Consider the following 19,823-nt stretch of genomic DNA (forward strand, 5'->3'; position numbering starts at 1 on the left):
GAACGGCTTCATATTAAATGCAGGGATAGAAGCAGGGACTGGGAAACGTTGGAACTCCTAGTTACAATCCTTACTTACTCCTTAATCCCTTAGGATTCCTGTCTGGAGGTGCTGACAACCTCCTTTTTTTGTTGTCACTCATTTTGGTGTCACAGTGTATAGAAAAGGATTGTGTGCTGGTCACCATTTGCTTAAGCTTCAGAACATAGTTAAGTCCAGCTGCCCAAGCTTAGGTTTGTTACCCTGCTATAAAACAGCAGTAGCTCTGCCAGAGTCGAGGATATGTCTGTGGCTCACTGGGAAGTGATTTTCGGACTCACTGGTGTCTTACACCTTACCAGTACTGCCACACAGCCCAGAAATCAGTGGAATAGCAAGAAAGTACAGGATGGGAATGGTAGATCAAGCCCAGCTCAGTTTCAACACAGTGCAAGTGTGTGTTACGTTGCTCCTCAGTGTAGCTTGTCGCTCCCAAGATAGTCTGGTCCAAGAGCAACATGCAAGAAATCTGTGCTCCTGTGAGCACTAAGGCCAAGTCTTTGAAATATTTCTTCTTTTTTCTAATGTATCTTGTCCTTATATAGCTAAGGTCTCTTACCTGGTAAGTTTGACCCTGTGTTCAATTTAAAATCACAAAATCACTGTATGTCGGAGAGCTGCCATAAGAGATTAGGCTATTTGCTAAGCTGATATCTGGTCTCCAGTGGAGGATGATCCCTTTGATACTGTAACTTGCACAATCAATTCTTAAGTAGCACCCCAAAAGTCTTCCAAGACTTTGCAAGCAATTGATGTATTCCTTAAAGCATGATGATCAGTTCCTCTTGATATTATATTAACTAGCTTAGTTTTGATTGTAACCAACTGCCACAAAAACTACCCAGGTTCTTTCTGGGGTGAGATCCTCAGTTCTGGAAAAGCAGCATAGCTGAGGGAGCTCCTCTGGCAGACCTTTCCTTCTTCTCTGCCTGGGTTCATTCTTGCTTCCAAATCCATGGCATTATGTTGAGCTGCCAGCACTGTTAACGAGAGGAGAGTGCAACCACCTGAATCGGCTGCACCCTGGGTAAAGCAACATCCACTTCTGCTGCAATTAAAGCAGTCAAGTGGCTCTTCTTTCACAGCCCTCATTATACTGGATGACCCTTTCTTTGTGGTTGGTATAATGGGACAACTGTCCAAATGTCAGTAATGCTGCTAGAGATAGTTAATTTGGAACACTATTAGACTGTCTGGTATCATTGATGACCTATGGAAAAGAGATTTGTAGGATGGGCTTTACATGAAGTAAGGTAATACAGGGAACTATCTGCAGGTATGTGGTTTGCCATGGTAAGGCGTGAATTCAGTGGCATGAACCTCCCTCTTTCTTTTCCCTACTATTCAAATATGTTTGAGGCTGATAGTGAGGTTCATTCTGTGTTACCCCACATGTGTTCTTGTGAAAGCTTTTTTTAATCATCTAGCTTGCATTGCGTTTGTACTCTAAGCCACAAGAACAAATGATTAGGCAGTTGTGAGCTGGGGTATACATTCAGCGGCTCATGGCTACAGGCTGTGACAGCATCACCCTTTCGCTGCAGGGCATTTGAGAGCTGCTTCATGTAAATTAGTGTTCTCCTCCTCAGTGAAATAAAATGGGCTGTACAAGTCCAATAAATAGAAAAGTAGTGCTGATCCTAATCACAACAGACAGTGGGATCAGTTTCTGCAGGATGCTATTAGAAGTGCACGGTATAAAATCAATCTGATACGCACACTGTTTCCCCTCTTTCCTACTAGCTGCTTCCAGGGCTTTTGCACTCATCTTTTATTTGGATATCTTCTTGGTCAAGGCTGCTAGAATTGGCAATACTAGCAGTGGCAAGCTTGCTCGCCTTGCAAGTCATCAGTGAGGATTTCAACGTCTGCCTATGTCGTTTTGATCTTACTTCTTTTTATAATAGGGCATTCTTTGTCAGCAGCATTTTCAATTTAAGCTAAAGCTTCTCCAGTGATTTCTACAAAGCCCTTCAGTATTTTCTGCCTCCAGGACCCCAGAAGAATTTCTTTATCGTGTCAATTAATAGTAATGAATAGGAATAGTGCAGAATGTTAGATACTGCTGAAAAACAATGCCTGAAGAGTGCCTGTGGACAGTTAATTACAAGTACATCAAGTTGAGTTCAGGTAGCTGAATTAGCCTCATCTGTGGAAGAAAGATCAAACTGAGGAAACAAAGAGTATGAGGCTGTTAACTGGAGATCAAAGCTATTTCTGCTAACTAGCTTCACATGGGTACCTAGCAAACTGTTTTACTTTAGCGTTTTTACTTTATCCTGGTGCTGTCATACATTAAAGATACCCTGTTGAAATTAGTTGGATTAACAGAATGAGTTTTATCATTTACCTTCCACCTTCCATCCCTTAAGGTTAACCCACTCTGTATATCCAATACACTACTGCAAGAATATACGGGTATGTACCAAGATCAGTGTTAGCGTGATACCTAAATTACACCAATAGTCTCTGCTGGATGAAGGATTCAACACTGGTCTATAGGCAGGTACATTTCTATCCACATTTCAAGAACTGGAACAACTAACTGCATTCACTTTTCAATAGAGACCAATCACAAACAGTTCAGTCTCATCCAGACTGAATGGGCTTTTATGTATGTTTCTGTTGTTTATCCTGACCTAGCTATGGATCTTTACAGTTGCATTTTTTTTCTAATATCTGATGGAATCTGAAGATTTCTGACCTTTATCCAGCTGTAGAATATATTTGCTTCTGCTGCTATAGCCCAGTTTGCCACTCTTTCTATTAGAAAAGAAGTAAGGCAGTATTTTTGAAGCCATCCCAGGTCTAGAGGTAGGTAGCAGTAGCTGGAGAACAATTGGAGCCTCTTCTTGAGAACAGACTCCACTATCAGGGTCTTGTGGACCCCTGGGCTGCTTGCAAGCTCCTCCTTCTCAGCAGAAGCCTGTGGTGAATTTCTTCTACCATACAGCTTGAAGGCAAGAGAAGGAAAGAACACTAGAGCCTTGGCAAACTGTTACTGCAGTAACACCGCAGGACTGTGCCAAGAGCTTTCTAGTGGGGTTTCATAGATGTGCCTTCCCCAGCTGTTATCGGCTTCCTCGCACAAGCTTGACCCTGGCGCTTGCTCTCTCCCACAGCCTGGGAGGAACCCCAGTGAAACCAAGGCCATGGGTTGGCACCACCCCGGGAAGTCACAGAGCGGAGGCTGGTCCATGGTGTCTCCAGCAGATATCCAGAACTCACACCCTGAAGGGTCCCTCTCTTCTGTTGGTTGTAGGTGGTACCTGCTGCCGAGGGGGCTGTGGAAGCAGAAGGCGGTGTGGCTGTGGCAGCAGGAGCTGGTGATGGTGTTGCTGCCACTGAGCAGGAGGGTGTTGCTGAAGGTGACAGACCTCAGGGAGAGGAAAGGGAGGCTGATGCGTCTCAGGTAACTCGTGTCAGCGCACGGGGAAGTTTGTTATGGGGATCAGGACAGATTCAGCTGCCCAAAGGAGCTGAGGCTGTTGGAGCTCTGAGCCCCCAAGTCCAACAAGTAGCAGGGCTGAGGCTCTACTGGGTTAGCCTTGGGAGAGGCCCACACAGTGTACCCCTTCTTGTGAGTCCTTAGTTTGGGTTGTGCCCACCTTTCTGCCCCTATGCTCCCCTGGGCTTATGGAAATGGGGCTTGATGGCTCCTGTGAGGGGCCTAGAAGCAGCATGGGCAGGATATTGTTCCTGCTGTAGTCTCTCTGTGCTCCTCTGTGGAGGCAAGCTTTACCACATAACCTAACAGGGCTGTCTGGTGAAATAGGCAGAGAAAGTAATGATTTTTTTCCTGCCTCCTGGCACCATGTGCTATCAATAGCATTACTTTGTTTTACGTAAATTGTGGTGGTCAAGCCATGTATCTGCATCTGGCCTGCTGCCTTTTCTTCTCCAATCTCTGAGGAGCTGGGGAGCAGCTCCTAGAGCAAACTCTGCAGCTGGGCAGCCAGTTGCCACCTCTGTTACTGCATGTTGTATTTCTGCTCGTAGTAGGATGGTCTGGCAGAGGATTGGTGAACACATTCTTTTCAGGTTGGATGCTCCAGCAAGTTTCATTAACTGCTTTTTGCCCCAAACTTCATTATTGGCCAGATGCTAACTACTTAGCCTTTTTTGCTTTCTCTGCTCTCAGTTACATTGCTGTAAACCAGGATAAATCTCATTCAGCCAAAGAAAAAGGTCATGTTTCCTTCTTTCATCACTTTTGTCTCACTATCACCCTGCTGACTTGAATTCCCAAAGAACTGTAGGATGGTGACTCTTGGAACTCGTGGCTTTACCCAAATCCACCCACAGTTAAGAAATACCAGACTGGAGGAGAAAGGGCTGTTAATTTCAATGCACATTGAAAATGACATCCCAAACTATCTGCAGAGCATTTTTATTATTTACTGCATTGATTTGCGGTAACATAGAAAGTAGACCCAGGAGGATGAAATGGAACAGTAAAAACAGGGAAGGGGTTACTCATTTATATTCTTGCACAAGTACTGTTGTTTTCTTAATGTAGAAATGTCTTAATGTAGAAAGAAAAGGAAGAGAAGGAAATCTCCATTCTCATATATGCCCTTTGCAGTAAACAAACAATTGTGGTTTGCTGTTTGAGATAAAGTACTGAATACGCTTGGTTTGGTTTTGTTTTTCCCAGGAAAAGGTCAGCAGCATCCCTTCAGTAGTAATAGAGCCAGCATCAAACAATGAGGGGGAGGGAGAAGAACACGAAGCCGTCATGAACGATTCCAAAGATGCTGCAGCGGAGATGGGCACTCAGGGCACTGACATCTCTTCCAGTGAAACTTCCCAGGCTGGAACTGAGGAGAAACCTGCAGAAGAAATCCAGGCTGCACCTTCTCAGGATCAGCCTGTTCCAGCAGAAGACGCAGCTTCTGCAATGCCACCCGGCTTTCTCTTTAAGGTCTGCTTCTTCATTCTTCTTGTAGACATCCACTCAGATCTAGCTTCTGTGGACGTGTCTGTCTCTGCAGGTAGTGTGATGACTTCTTGAGGCTGAAGGATGCTTAGTTTAACAGCCAGACACATGCACACACAAATACACACAGGCACAACTTTAATAGTGTATTGTTGCTTTGTATGTGAATTCTGAGACGACACGTTTTCTGCACACTGTTGTTGTGGTGCATATCCTTACGTAGCTGTAAGACTCACTGAAGTACAAGAACTCCTTCATCTCACCAAATTGCTACTGAAAATTCATACACTGAGTAAAACTGGACCGCCAGAGTTAGCCAGCAATATTGTATGATAGATGCCAATGATATATCTAATATGCTAACAATATACTTGATCTTTAAGGTCCCTTCCCACCCAAACCATCCTGTGATTCTATGAATATTAAATATTGGCATTTTTCTGGCCTGAAAATCAATAGTGGAAGTTCTGGTTATGTTTGAACCCATGGGACTTCTACAGTTGATGGTTATAAAGCCAAAATGTCATTCCCTGACTTCAGTAATATTATAGTTATAACTGTTAGGGAAATCAAACAGTAAAGTTTAATGAGGCATAAGAAGTTCTCTCCTTGGCTGGCAAGATCCCTAGGGTTTCCTGGTTCACAAGGTTCTTTGATAATGCTTTTCACTTCAGAATCACTGAGCAGCTCCTTGAGGATGGATGAACTTTACATGTTTCCTATTCTAATTTGCATAGTTCAGACTAATTAGTCCCATAGCACTCCATAAGTATTTCATTCCTCTTGGTCTATTCTCATTGCTCAGTATTTTCAGCAAATTTAGAGATTAACATTAAGGTGAGGGTGAGCAGTATTGTGCAGCTCTGACTCGGACATGCTGACATAGTTCATCTCTTGCTTTTCATCACTCTCTTGGGTCAGACATAAGTAAAGAGAAGCAGAATGGATGCCAACCATCTGGCTCTTGATGCCATTTTCTTTCATTATTTCAGAGCTACCATGGCACTGGCTGTGCTTTGGAGAAAACTAGAATAGCACATCTCTTAAGGAGGTAGAGCCATTTAGTTAAAATGGTCTGTTCACAATGACATGCTGATCCTGCCAATGTTTTAATAATCACGCCTTTGAAAGACAGGTATTTTTGGCAAGCCCGTCTGCCAGTAAATGGGAGCTCTCTCCAGGGCAAGCATTAAATAGGATTCCCATTACTCGCCTCTTTGATCACATGTTGAAATGGGTGCTGTACATCCCACATAAATTTCCATGGACGTTTGCAGCAAGAATAACATCCAGTGGCCACAGCAAGAGAATGGGAATCTGAAATAGCAGTTCCTGGAAGTCTTTCCCACATTCATTTCCAAATCCTGCTACCCATCTCTCATTGGGAATGAAAGCAAGTTCCTCACACAGGAGTAAGGGTGGCACAACTTGTCTAAGAGGCAGGACTCATGGGGTGTTATAATATCATCTGTCCTTGAGATACTGGGGCGGGATCTTGGGTTTCCTTAAGTAGCCTCAAGAAGACTTACTTAAGCTGTTCCTGCTTTCAAGGAAATGAATAGAAAACTGTGATACAAATCAGTCTCAACTTTGTTGATTCGAATGTTCCTGTCTATACCCATATGCTTGCACAAAGGCAGCACGATATTCTTTTGGGGTTCTTTGTTTTTTTTAAAGATTTAACATAATCTTTTTAAGAAAATGTCTCCATTTTGATCACATCACATGTTTGATGTTATTTTCTTCAGGTTGAAGTCCTACATGATTTTGAGGCAGCTAACAGTGATGAGCTTAATTTAAAACGGGGAGATATTGTACTAGTAATTCCTTCTGAGACCACAGCTGATCAGGTAAAAACAAGTATCTTTCTTTTGTTAACATTTATCTTTGTCTTACTGGTTTTCTTACAGAGTATAGTTAATGGGAATGTGTATTCAACATGTCACTACTGTCAGAAATCACAAAGATTTTTGTCTTTGGACTGGGTTTTGCGACTAAATGGCACAGTTGGCTACAAGCTTAAGTCCCAGATGAGCTCCACTAGCAGGCTCCAACCTCAGCTTTTTTATTAGGGCTTTTTTATGCTACTTTGTAGTGGATTTAATACAGGCACACAAAGACTTAATACAGAAAATGACTTACAAATTGTGCATAATGTTGCTATATATCAACTTGTCTTATCGCTGCAGTAAAATCGATTCCATGGTCCCTAGATGTTCAGAGCTTTTATGTATAGATTTGGAGAAATGATACAAATTCTCCCACAGAGAACACTGAGACTGCACACAAATTGTGTTGTCCTACAGCCAAAGTGCACAGAGCTGCATGAGTCTAAAGCTAACTCTGCCCTCTGGAAGCTGGAACCTGAATTCAACTACAGTTTAATTTCATTTAAGAGATCTAATTTTGTTTTAACAGTGTGTTTCATTTGAGTTTTAAACAGTTTTATTCCATATGTGAAATTGAATTGCACTGAAGTGAATTGATTTTTGGCCACTGCTTTAAAAGAGAAGACTGTGCTGCACAGTTAGTACCTGCCACTTACGTGGGCATCTATTAGTGCCAGCAGCATTGGTGAAAGTGTCCCATTTATTTGGGGGTTGAGAAGTGGGGATCTGGATCCTGCCTATTCAGGTAGCCTAAGAGCACTGCTCTCAGTGAAGAATACTTCTTAAAATAGGTCTAAATATTAATGCCCTAAGCGCATATGAGTGCTGGGGGCTGTGCTTGAAATTGTTGTAGTGGTGGATGCTGCCTAAAGGGAGGTAATAACCAGTGTTCATCATCTCAGCTGAGCTCTCTTTGAATACAAGAGACAAGTAATGAGGTTTTGTGTCTGTTGTTTTTTTCTGTTTCAGAACAAAAGATGCTTCTTTCAGCAGGGCACTTTGCTCTTTTTATAGGAATAGATTCTTTTATCCTTACTCAAATTATGCTGCATCTTACCTCATGGGCAGGTCAAGTGATTTCAATAGCAATATTTGCAGAATAGAAGACTGCTGTAAGGATAGCAAAATGTGCTCTCTGTTTTCAGTCTGTTTTACTTAGGATGTTATGTATTAAATATGCTTAATCTTCACTTGGTGAATCCATGAGGTACATTCTTGTGTGCATCAAAATGCCGTTAGCATTAATTGGAGTAAATTGTGTGCAGTGATGGAGAAAATAAACCTTTATGTATTCACGTTTCTGAAACTATGCTGGTCATATCTTTATTACTCAGTACATATTTGCCCTTCATGTTTAACATCACTATATAGCTTAATCTTTTTGTCTTTTGCTAGGTACCTTGCTGATTTATACAGTCTTCTTATCTTTGTTATTCTTCTCCTTCAAAACTGACCTGTCTAAAGCCATATTTTTAATATAGCTGGTAACAACAGCTTGTGTCCTCTATTCAAAGCAAACCAGTCCCACCCAGTGGCTTTTCCATTAGCCCTGAGTTGAAGATTTTATCCAGTAAAACTATTCCCCCATACAACCCAGGCTGCCTGTGGCAGAAAGCTGCAGTTCCGCTGTCTTCTCTCTCAGCTATTCCACATGCTTCAAAAACATGTCCCTGGTTGCATGTACCCAGCCAGTGCCGTACTGTATCTGCTCTAATGGTGCTTATTTTTGGGCAGAGAGCCACTTCACCCCCCCATGCAGCTGCTGAGCAATCGTGACTCGATGGTGTATGTGAAGGTGTGTCCAAGCTACGCTATCTCCTTGTGTCCTCTTTCTGCAATAATACATACGGCAGTATTAGAAATCCTGCTTGTCACGGCTTTGCTCCGGCTCCTGTTCTTAGACAAGGCATGGAGTGACTGAGTTAGTGAGATGAGGATAGGTCGAGCATTGTTAAAACTACTGAGTTGATTTTATTCCAGGCAGAATTGATCACAACCCTTTCCAATAAGAAATCTCCCTTTCGATTGCTTGCACTGCTGGTGATTTGTTTGCAATTTTACATGTCAAGTTCTGGTTTAAGTTTCCAGGAATTACAGGAAAAGTAACTGCATATTAACTAAGTTTGAGTTTCTAGAGAGAGTAATTCTGGCGATTGCAAGAACTGTTATTTCTTCTGACTGCCAATACATGAACAAAAGAAAATAACTCTCAGGGGAAAAAAGAAACCAATTGAAAACTACCTTTTTCCCCATCTATGGTATTGTGCAATGTCTCTGGCCTGCTGCTGTGCTCTTACTGCACAACTGTGGCAATATTATTGTGGCAACTTTGAAACAGATTGGCACAGATGCAGATCTGGTGTAATACTGGATGGCCTGGAAGTCTGATTATCCAATTTTGAGTTCAGTTACATGGGGTAAAGGCCATACAATATACTTGCAGTCACTCGGTCTCATGGAACTGTGGTCTGGCAGAACAGAGAAAACAGTCTGTGAAACATCAGAGGCTGCTTTTTAACCAGAGTACCAAATCTTTTAGCCATGTGACTGAAGCATCCTCAGGTCTGAAGCTCATAGCAGGGAATCAGGGAGATATGAAGTTTAAGAGACTGTCTTTTTCCTTGCAGGAGGCTGGCTGGTTGACAGGCATTAAGGAATCCGAGTGGCTTCAGTACAGGGATGCAAATAGCTATAAAGGACTTTTCCCAGAGAACTTCACACGCCATCTGGAATAGTTCTCCGTGCCGGCAGCCGAACGTGGTATGAAGCTCAGTCAGTAGGTTTTTAACCTCTTTGAAACACAGGAGCCCACCTTTTGTAGTTTGAGCTGTGAACGGTTTACAGACTGGTGCCAGACAAAGCTTGTTGAAACATATCGAAATGAGCATGAATGCAAACAGTTCAGTGAAGCAGTACCCGAAAACCAGAAAACTCAAATAAAAAAACCGATGTCGTTTGTTCACACGTACGTGGCAACAGGTTTGTTTGTGCGTTGTCAGAGCTATGGTGATCCTGTATTTGGTCCTTTCCCATGAAATCTGAAATTAGCTTCCTCAATACCAAAACCTTAACTTCTCTGCACTAAGTGTATTGTATTGAGTTGCACTGCAGAAGATTTAATTAGTTATCCTGTAGTAATGAGGTCAAACTATTATAAGTTTCATGTGTTGACAAGAATAATCAACCGCTGCAACGTTTTTCAATGTTATTTTTGGACATGCATAATATATATACACACAAGAACTTATATGTGTATATATAAGTGCATATAGATATATATGCATTTTCACAACTTCATCGTAGTTCTTTGGCTGTGTAGTATCACCAGTACATGCATTGCTCTTTCACTGTCTGGCATTACAGGAAATGGTTTTGTTCCAGAACAAAACTAGCTGCTCCATTGCCAAAACATGATACAGTATCTGTGTTTGTAATGTGAAATTTTCATTCTGAGATGATGAATAACATCATGTTCAAAGCTGCTAAACCTTTGAGAAGGCATGGCTCGGTCTCCTCCTCCAGCTGCAGTAGCTACAAGGAGATAATGTGGAGGGGAGCTGTTATGACGCTAATCTATACTTTTTTATTTAATTGGCTGAATCGATTGAAAACAAAGAAACAGATCTAATCTCTAAGAAGAAATAAACACAATATATTTTCACTATATGTATTTATGCAGCATACCTTCACAGATCCTTTTAATATATATAATGTATCCTGTATCAAAAAGTCATCTGTAACTTATGTTTTCCAGTGCTGTGTCATTAAAAATAAACCTTTGATCCAAAGAATCTGTCGTGCTTTTGAAGTTTTGTAACACGGAAGTTCTATAGTCTATATGTTGTATTAGAGAGCCTAACCTGAATTTAATACCTCTTTTTCCAAAGAAGCATGGCATAACAGATGCATCATTTAAACTCTTGCTCTCAACTCTAGTCATGGGCCAGAGATCCAAAAGGTCTGAACCCCAGCTCAGCACATCTCCTAGCTGCTCCTCCTGTTCCAGACTCTGACCACCAGCTAATATCCGTCCACAAGCACCAAGGGATCGTCTCTGCTTGACCACAGATTGCTACCTCTTAGTAATTTCTTTTTAATCCATTGATTTTGTGTGGAAAGAAGGTTCTCTAGGAATCTGCTCTGTTGTGCTTGCTGACGCATGGAAGAAGCAAAGCTTTAGGAACATCTGTATTTTACTAGCAATTCAGTTCTTTTTCATGATATTTTTGGTTGGGAGCGTGTTTTGGTGCAAATGGTATCTGTTTCTGCTCTATTTCTAATTAATTTTTCAGATTTCAGTTGAAGAAACAGATTTTTTTGTTGCCGTGGAAGAGGAGGAAAGTTGGTTTCTCTGTTTTTTTCGGAATACAGTAGCTTTAAAAAGCAAGTCTGACAATAGCTGTGTTTTGTGGAGAAGCTGAATGATGAAACTGTGATAGCTGGGGTTTTGGCTCTGAAACGTCACAGTGAGCAATCAGAGTCCAAAGAGGTTGCAGGAAAGCACTTTGATTTGCTGTTCAGTTTTCCCTTCTAACAGAAGGAGTTCATGAATAGAAATGTATTTCTCATTTTGGGTTAACAACTGTATCTCATCTTTGCTTTAATGCTAGTTTTATTTGTTAGACAATCAGACCTGTCTCAGCCACTTTTACCACCTGCAGCTCCTGAGATTAATAGTATAAAATAATTGTATTTCTCTGTGATCTATAACGCCTATTCTAGGGCAAGAAAAGAAAATCCTTTCCAATACGTACTGCTGTTACATACTGGTGGGACCCTCACCCATCAAGTTCCATTAGCTCAGAATCATTTCTCCCTTTTCTTGGATTCTTCTCATTAACACACCTAATGGATTTGGCAAATTATTGAATTTAATGTTTTCAGAGTGCTTGTAAAACAATAACACACTGTATCTTGGTGGCTGTAAAGACTTACTTATGCCTAAGACACCACTAACCTTCAAAGATTTAGCGACCCAGTCTGCTGATCATGCACAGTCTGGCCTTGGAAGTACAACAAAATAACTGAAGATGGACGAACATCTCATGTGAGTGAGTGAATATACTGTGTCTTTGCAGCTCATCTATCTGGTGGTGGTATGAATAATGAGAAATGTATAAGCTGAATGACATTTCTGTCCCTTTTCTCCTCTTCCTGCTCCTCTCCACACCTTGCTCTACCTTTTCCAGACCTCACAGCTGGACCTGCTGCAAGAAGAGGGAGGCAAGGCTGGCTGGGTATGGTCCTGCTCAGATTGTGTAGCATTTGCTTCCAGGATGCTCTGATTACTGGTGCCCTAGACATGAAATAAATCATAGTCTCTTTAAGCTCATGCTTAATGAAAATTCCTTAGTGTCTTTCTGACACAGGGGAAAAGGCATCAAAAGGAAGTCACCATGATGGGTAGGTTAGGTGGATAGGGTGGGAAACAGTTTACAAGACTGTCCCCTCTTGCATACCCATGTGCAAGCAGAGCATGAGTGAGTATTAGAGCAGTAGAAGATGGAAGAACCATGCTGCTTGAAGGATGAAATCAGATTTTACTGGTACTTTTAAAACAGATGTAATTTAAAAGATCTCTCTTTTTGTGTTTAAAGCACTAAGGTGACAGTTGATGAAGCACCACCTGATAAGCCAGTTCCCAGCTACAGAAAGAAGTTAGTTCAGCTAATGAAGCCATATCTCTGAAATCAGCACAGCAGAGTGTGAAGTGCTGTAATTATCAGTGCCACTGTCAGCTCTGATGTGCTCTCTGGTGGTGAGATGTTCACTGCAGACAAGGGGACTGCAGTGGATGTGATGCAAGCAATCAGGTGAGACTATGAAGTGGACTACATGGATGCATACATTCATACACCTTGCTAAATGCATAATATTATGTATAAGATAATTACCTTCTGAAGACTCCTCTCTTAGTCTTCATCCATGTGATTTCAGCTCTGATGCTCCCCTTGTGTGTAGCATATCTCTGGCAGCATCTGTGTTTCTCTTGCGTGGGTGTCTTCACTCTGACCTGTTTAATCACCACAGAAGCTTCACATAGGGAAAACTGTAGTGCTTTCCAAATGGTGTCTCCTGTAACAGACAGGACCTTATAACTAAGATTGATTTGGCAAAGCTGAAATCATTCCAAAGAGAATTGTGTTGCATATGCAGGTGCTTAATAGCAGTTAAGGAAAATCTGAGTGAAAAGAAAATGCCCAGCCAGTAGTAAAAGTCCCCCTCTGAGTATGCAAGCCTTCTGTCCCACCACAGGCACTGTAAATGCAGTGCTGAGAACAAAGTAGCATGTAAACCACCAGATAGATACACTCTTCAGGAGCCAGTGAGACCTGCATCTGGTGAAGAGGGTCAACAAATGCAAAAGTCCTGAAAGTCCTTCCTCCAATAGAGGCCTGGCAGGAGGAAGGCTTTTTTCCACTGAGCAGCATGACAGGGCAAGGGGGAGGAAGTTTTCTAGACTCCCAACAGCAGACCACAGGGGTTGCTACTTGTCCTCTGTAACCCCTTGTTTAGGGCTCCTCAGGGCCCTTTGGGCTAGTCTCTTGCTCACTGCACCTCCAAGGTACCATTCATGCCCTGGCTCTCCCTGGCTTCATTACCCAGTGCAAGCTCAGAGTCTGATCCCTCACATTCCCCCTCTTCAGGAGACACGGACAGCTTGGCCTGTCTTCCTGTTGCTGCTTTGTGTACCTGTGACTTACCTTTGCCAGGCTGCAGACTAAGGAGACAGGGGCAGAAGGATGAGATGGGGGCAGAAGGAAGAGAAAGGCAGGAGAAGTTGTTAAAGAGAAGAAAAATACAAGTAGGGCAGAATGCACAAGAAGGACTGAAGATGGCAAGAAAGCGGTGTAGGACAAAAGGAAAAGGGCAAAAAGAGGAGAAAATCAGCAGAAGGAAAGAAAAATGAGAAGAGTGGAAGAAAGAGATGTGGGTAGAAAATGGAGAGAAGGGCAGAAGATGGAGAGAATGGCAGAGGAAGGACACAAGGGCAGCAGAGGAAGGAGAGAAAGTGTGTGGCAAAAGAAATCAATAGTTCAATGTACCAACCTTTCCTTCCAGACCTAGTGCTAGACTTCATCACAAGTTCTCTAATGTAGATCCTTACATACGAGCTGTCAGTTGCACCATGAGAGCTGTAGGGGGTTCTCTTCTGCAATAACTTCAGCTTGATTGTTGTCTCCTCTCAAATTGTCTTCCAGAAAACAGAAAGATCTTCATGCTGTTCTGTAGAGAAAAGTCAGTTAAATGCATCAGAACTGAGTCTCATGGTTGGGGGGTTGTTCCTATTATAAAAAACAGAACATCTTTTAGTTTTGATGACTCTTCACTACGAGTGACATCACCTAAGGAAATCCCTTGGGGTAAATCAAGAAAGAAAAAGGTTTGCCTCAGTAGTGAGCTCTGTGCTCGAGAGGGTGGGTTCCAGTTTTGGATTTATTTTTTTTTTTTGCGATTTCTGTAAGTGTTAACCAAAGGAAATGGGAAATAATGCAGCATTATTTAACATACCCACAGCTGGCACAGCCTCATGGAATGGATTTTCTGCTCCTCAGAACTCCTTGGCCCCCAATTTGAGTCTGACCCTGTCCGGTAAGGAAGCCCTTAGAAGGGCAGTGACAATGTGGCTGTTGAGCACTTTCATCCTGGCTGCTTGTTTGAGTTGTACTCCTGGGTCTGTGTGTCTGCCTGTGGCCAAGGGGACACGCTCTTAGCTCAGCTCCACACCTCTGACTTTTCTCTTCCTCTCACACAGGCAGCTCAGCAGGAGTCGTGCAGCAAAGCCCCATACCCATCACTAAGGCAGAACACAGAATGGTGCTCATCAACTGTCACATCCCCCACTCTGTGCTCATTCACTGGTACTGAGAGAGGCCCCACACAGCTTCCCAGCACCTTGCTTACATGTCCTCCAGGTTCTTCCTCAAAAACCAGGCCGAAGAGGGCAAGTTCAGCATTGAGAAAGACCCCACCAAAGCCATTTGCATGCTAACAGTGAGCAAAGTGACTCCGCAAGATGCTGTGACCTCCTGCTGTACTAGTGGGGATACATTGCTGTAGAAAGCTATAGGGGCCTGCACAAAGACACACTCTGCTTTCTGAACTGGATCCTGAGTGTTTGACAACACACAGGAATATCCCCACCTACTTTCCCCATCAGCTTTGGATCCGACACCCTGTGCACGCAGCCAAATACCAAAGTTGCTTCCTAGCCAGCGCACGCTTTGCAGACACGCGCTACAGCCAGCACCAGCCAAGCTGTTATAGCACTTTAACAGCAAAAAGGGCATGGTCATAGGTCTGGCTGAATTGCCACTGTGTAGGTTTACAGGATGGCAGGTGAGGTTATCCAAAAGAAAAAAATCTTCACACTACCCTTCAAGCTACATCTTTAGAATAAAGATCCACTTACATCACTTGCACAGCAGAATAGTAGGAGAGAAGTGAAGAAAAGCTTGAAGCATGGTTCAAGACTGCAGGTGTAACAGACTCACTTTGCACTTCTCTGCTGGTAGAGATTCTTGTTTTATTTTCTCCTTGGTTGCTGTTTGGAGTTGATCAAACCTTCACTTAAGTTAAACCAAGTCTCTGAATTCACTTGTGTGGGGCTTCTTGTCTTACACGGCAGCAAACCTGCAAAGCAAAGAGCACAGATATTTACACTTCCATTCTGCCAACAGAAAATTGTGTTTAACCTTTGCATAGCACCCAGCGTTTGGAGAGGCCACCCTGGGGTGCGGCATCTCACCTTCCCTGTGACAAGATGCAGTTGCTAGTACAGCAGTACTACCACTGAGCTCCCAAGTGGCTGCTGGGTATTCTTCCTGGCCTTTGGCACTCAGGCTGTGTGATGAGCAGCAATTTGAGTCCTTTCAAATTCATCAAGCTCCGTTTTCCTATTTTTTCTCCCTTTTTACTGGTAGGGGACCTGAGAAAAAAGTGTCTGACCCCAGGCATTGTTTAGCAGCTTCAAATAGTGCAAAAGCAGCGGTAAAATTACTTCAGATTACAAAATTACTTTAGATTACAAAATTACTTTGTAAACCAGTTACAGTAACTGTGTCTGTGTGCATGAGAGGGAGGAGGTGAGTTTGTGCCACCTGGCCACAAGCACTCATTAGGCTGTTAAAATTCAGCAGGGTTCAGTCAAGCGGCTTTACCTCCACATCACCCGCCCACTGCCAGCGCTGCCTCTGCGGATGATGCCCAGATGAGTCATTTCCTCTCCTCGGTGCAGCCCCTTGTCCCTGCTGGGAGAGCTGTCAGCTTCCTCTTCCTCTGGGAGGCAGACGCTGATGAGAGCCCTCAGGATGCTGCTGCTCCCACTCCTGGCCCTGGCTGCAGCCTGGTCTCGTAGGTTCCCCTTGTCGCCACGGCACATGGCAGTGGTGAGAGGCACCCGTATTGATGCCTGTGAGCAAACAGCAGGCTAAGAGTGTTTGTTCTCTTTTCTCTCCTCCTTTCTAGATGGGCAAGCACAAGTGTTTCTGAGGCAGAGACAAGCATCCATTACCAGAGAGCCAACTAAAACTGCACAGATTGAGTGTGTATTTGAGGGCATGTCAGGGGCTGACTTCCAGACTCTCTATGTACATTGGTACCGGCATCTACCCTCCAGACCTCCCGAATGGATTCTGCTTATCCAAACAGGTCAAATTCATTATGAGAATGATTCCTATAAGAACAAGTATTCCTCTTCGAAAAAAAGCCCAAACATCTGCACTTTCACCATCAATTACATCAACCCCAACGATGAAGGCACCTACTACTGTGCCTACTGGCAGGACCACAGAACTAGCAAACCTCAGGTAGCCTGTACACAAAGCTGTACCCCAAGTGGCAGGCTGTCAAGTGCAGAGAGCCACACCTGCACCTTCCTGCCTCTAAAGCATCCCAACAGGTTTATGCTGAGTGTGTAAGTACAAGTAAAGGACAAAGAGAAAAGCAAAGAAATGCAGCGTGCTACAGCTCAGCTGGCATCATGTTCTGTGCTGGGGAAAAGGAGCTCTCCTTAGGGTGATGGTACTACAGCTGAATTGTACAGTAACACAAATCAACTTTGCATAATACAGATACTTCCCTGAGGTACCAAAAATGTTACCAAAGCAGGCAGAGTATTCTAGGAAAGGCTTCTGGGACAGCTTTAGAGTATTCAAGGGGAGAAGAACATCCTTGGGAAGAGCTGGGCTGAACAATTTGAGTTTTTATGTGTGTGCTCAGCAGGTAAGTCTGAGAGGAATGTACTGGATAGAATCATGTAGAAAGAAAATTATACATGAATTTTTCATGAAGAAAGCTTATTTTTGATGAATTTTTTTAAGGTCCTTTCTACACTGTTACTGCTGCGGTTTAATTTGCCAGTAAATTCAACCGCCTCTATAGCAGCGAGTTGAAGAACAAACATTGGATGTGCTGAATGAGTCATTTCCTCCTCCCAGCTGTTCGATGCTTTCTCCACTTGAAGGGCTTTAGAACCTTCTGTCTTTATTTCACTCCCAAGTTTAACCTGCTAAGGCAGCATGTTGCTGCTTCCACTCTTTCTTGCAGCTTCATTTTGGTCCCGTAAGCCCTTTATTCCTCTCCCCCATCCTTCCCATGCATGGAGAACACTCTCCTGGCTCCAAACTCCAGAAGTTTCTTCCCCTCACACCATTTCTCTGTTTCTCCTTCCAGGTGGAGACACATGGACAGTGCCAGTGCAAACCCCAAAGCTCCAAACGCAGATGCAGGGCACATCCACCAGCATTTTGTGCCAATTGCAAGCTGAAGTCATCATGCATTGGTACAAGCATCTTCCTGGACAGCCACCAACGAGGATACTGTATGTGTGGGGACAGACAGCTACTTTTGATGACAGTGGCAACAGGAGGAGATTTCAAGTTCAGGTGCATCCTAAGTATCATTATAATCTCACGATAAATGATTTGACTCCAAGGGATTCTGGTACTTACTACTGTGCATATTGGTATTACGATACATCACAGCACTAGCTGGGCAAAGATAAGCTGTACAAAAAAGGTGCTTTGTGGTTTGAACTGCAAGCTCTGAACTCTGCAAAAAATACTTGCCTATTCCAGCCCTCTCTCCTGATTTTCTGCAGCAGGATATGCAAAGCAACAATAGCTTGTGGCAACTGTTAAATATGTGATGTTAGCAATCAGTAAGTAAATCATTTCAGTACTCACACCTATTTGTAACATCCAGAAACTGGAGAGTTCCATCACTTTAGGGTAAATACAGGAAACATTGCTCTTAAAATGAAGGCTTGATTGTACTGAAAGCACTCACCTGACTATGCACATGGACTGTCTGTGTGTGTGAACAACTGTCGGCTGTAATTTTCTCTTCTCTATTAGAATCCTTGGAGCAAGCAGAGAAACAAATCTCCATCCCCTCATTGCTTTCTCTTCATAAAAGGATAGGAATAGAAATGAGACTGGGTGATCTTGCACATCCTACTTTGTTTTTTGTCTTGCTCTGCATTGCGGCCACTACAAAGCCCTACAAAGACTGACATTCAAGAATCTCATCCAAGCTCAAGAAGAGTTCCGCCTCCCAGTTCTAGAAGCCATGTACAGACACAAGAGTAAAGAAGGTGATCAGGAGCAGTCAGCAGGGATTTAAGAAGGAGAAGCTATTTAGATAACTTTAGGTAATGAAGCTCTCTGAAAGGGGATGTTGGCCATTTAATACATGAGAAGTCCGTTTGGTGAAAATTTGAACCTGGAAAGGTGTTTTGTCCAAAATACTCTGGCCACTGCACATGTGGACATGTGTCCTCTTGGCATAGACACCATCAAGTCTGATCTGCAATTATTCCTACTAGGAGACCTGCGGTGGTAGAAAGCTACAGTACAAAACCTACAAAGTGTCTGTAATTTAGACCTTTAATTTTGTGAGACCCACTCACCACCATATTCCTTTACTCTTGATCTGGTATCAGGTGCTAGACAGATTTCTGCTGTGTGATCAGAAGAAGAGCTACATAGTGCACAGTTTTTATACAGGTCCTGGTAGATTTTGGCAACAGGGTTTGATTTCATGTCCTCAACATACAATTGCCAACGCAGTTTTCACTCTGATTAACTACAGTTGCCCTCACAGCAGACTGACATGGGATGCTGCTGGGATGAGTGAACTTTCCCTGTACCTCCCTTCCCTCACCTTAAAGTCTGTATCATTGTTGTCTCTTCCTCTCCACTTTGTTGTGCCTGCCAGTCCTCAACTCATTTCTCCTCGTTGCCCTCAGGGTAGCCTGACAGAAAATGAAACAGACTTTCTCATGGTTATTTACTGGGAAGAGAGGGACCCTGTCCATTGCCACCACACACAGGGAGCTGTCTCTCCCTAGAGCCCTGTGCTCAAGAGCACCTTTCCAAGCCAGTTAGCAATACATGCTTATTGCTGGCTTCCTGCATGTGGCCAGCTGCCAGCAGGAGGGAGGCTGAAGCAGCTCCTCTCCCTCACAGCGATCACGGGGGAGCTCAGTGTGGCACCACCCCTGCTCCCCGAGATGCCCTGCGCAATGGCTGTTGCCAGCAGCCCTGCTTTTGTTTTCCAGCCTTCCTTTCTCAGAAATGTTTTCATCCCAGCTGAGCTTTGAAACTGGCATCCTGCGGCTGCGCGTTTCCTCCTGCACCCACAACCAAAGTCCTGGCCCCAGGAGCAGCTGCCCTGGTCCCTGCAGGCTGACAGCCTCTGGCTGCTTCGGTGGAGGGCAGCACCAACATGGGGGCTCCCTGGCGCTTTGCCATCCCAAGGCTGGATGGCTAAGGTGGCTCAAGTCTTACAGGGCCACAGTCATCAGATTGACCAGCGTTTCTCAGATTTACCTGAAAAGCAGACAGGACGACAGCCTTCAAACCAATGTTACCATTCACCAGCCTGGGGAGGGTTATTGGTAAACGTGCCCCATCCACTCGCACGCAGAAGACCTGTTGCTGAAGAGCGCTCAA

General features: G+C 43.6%; 1 protein-coding gene, 1 long non-coding RNA gene and 1 gene segment (V, D, J or C); 2 read left to right on the plus strand and 1 right to left on the minus strand.

Moving 5' to 3' along the window:
- AMPH (amphiphysin) overlaps window positions 1-10,658 on the plus strand; it is a 110,474-nt gene extending 99,816 nt beyond the window's left edge. For all 3 annotated transcript variants that reach the window (XM_062625476.1, XM_062625477.1, XM_062625478.1), the window contains 4 exons: window positions 3,302-3,451; window positions 4,697-4,963; window positions 6,727-6,828; window positions 9,495-10,658. In XM_062625476.1, coding sequence (XP_062481460.1) covers window positions 3,302-3,451; window positions 4,697-4,963; window positions 6,727-6,828; window positions 9,495-9,602 — 627 coding nt within the window. In that variant the 3' untranslated portion in view covers window positions 9,603-10,658. The remainder of the gene's footprint in view (window positions 1-3,301; window positions 3,452-4,696; window positions 4,964-6,726; window positions 6,829-9,494) is intronic.
- LOC134167152 (uncharacterized) lies at window positions 4,959-19,821 on the minus strand. 2 transcript variants are annotated; one of them, XR_009966108.1, is made up of 5 exons: window positions 15,617-15,883; window positions 15,281-15,501; window positions 13,918-14,094; window positions 12,762-12,942; window positions 4,959-6,295 (listed from the first exon to the last, which is right to left on the minus strand). It is a non-coding gene; the product is annotated as an uncharacterized LOC134167152 (long non-coding RNA). The 2 variants fall into 2 exon arrangements; XR_009966106.1 differs by lacking the exons at window positions 4,959-6,295; window positions 15,617-15,883 and adding exons at window positions 10,035-11,954; window positions 19,701-19,821.
- On the plus strand, window positions 16,131-17,096 carry LOC134167150 (T-cell receptor gamma chain V region V108B-like). The segment is given in 2 exon segments: window positions 16,131-16,221; window positions 16,336-17,096. Coding segments are annotated over 2 exon segments (510 nt in total).
- Window positions 19,822-19,823: the final 2 nt, after the last annotated feature.

The sequence above is a fragment of the Pezoporus occidentalis genome, unplaced genomic scaffold, assembly GCF_034315485.1.
Source record: "Pezoporus occidentalis ecotype Australia unplaced genomic scaffold, CSIRO_AGI_Poc_V1 ctg28, whole genome shotgun sequence".
Lineage (NCBI taxonomy): Eukaryota > Metazoa > Chordata > Aves > Psittaciformes > Psittacidae > Pezoporus > Pezoporus occidentalis.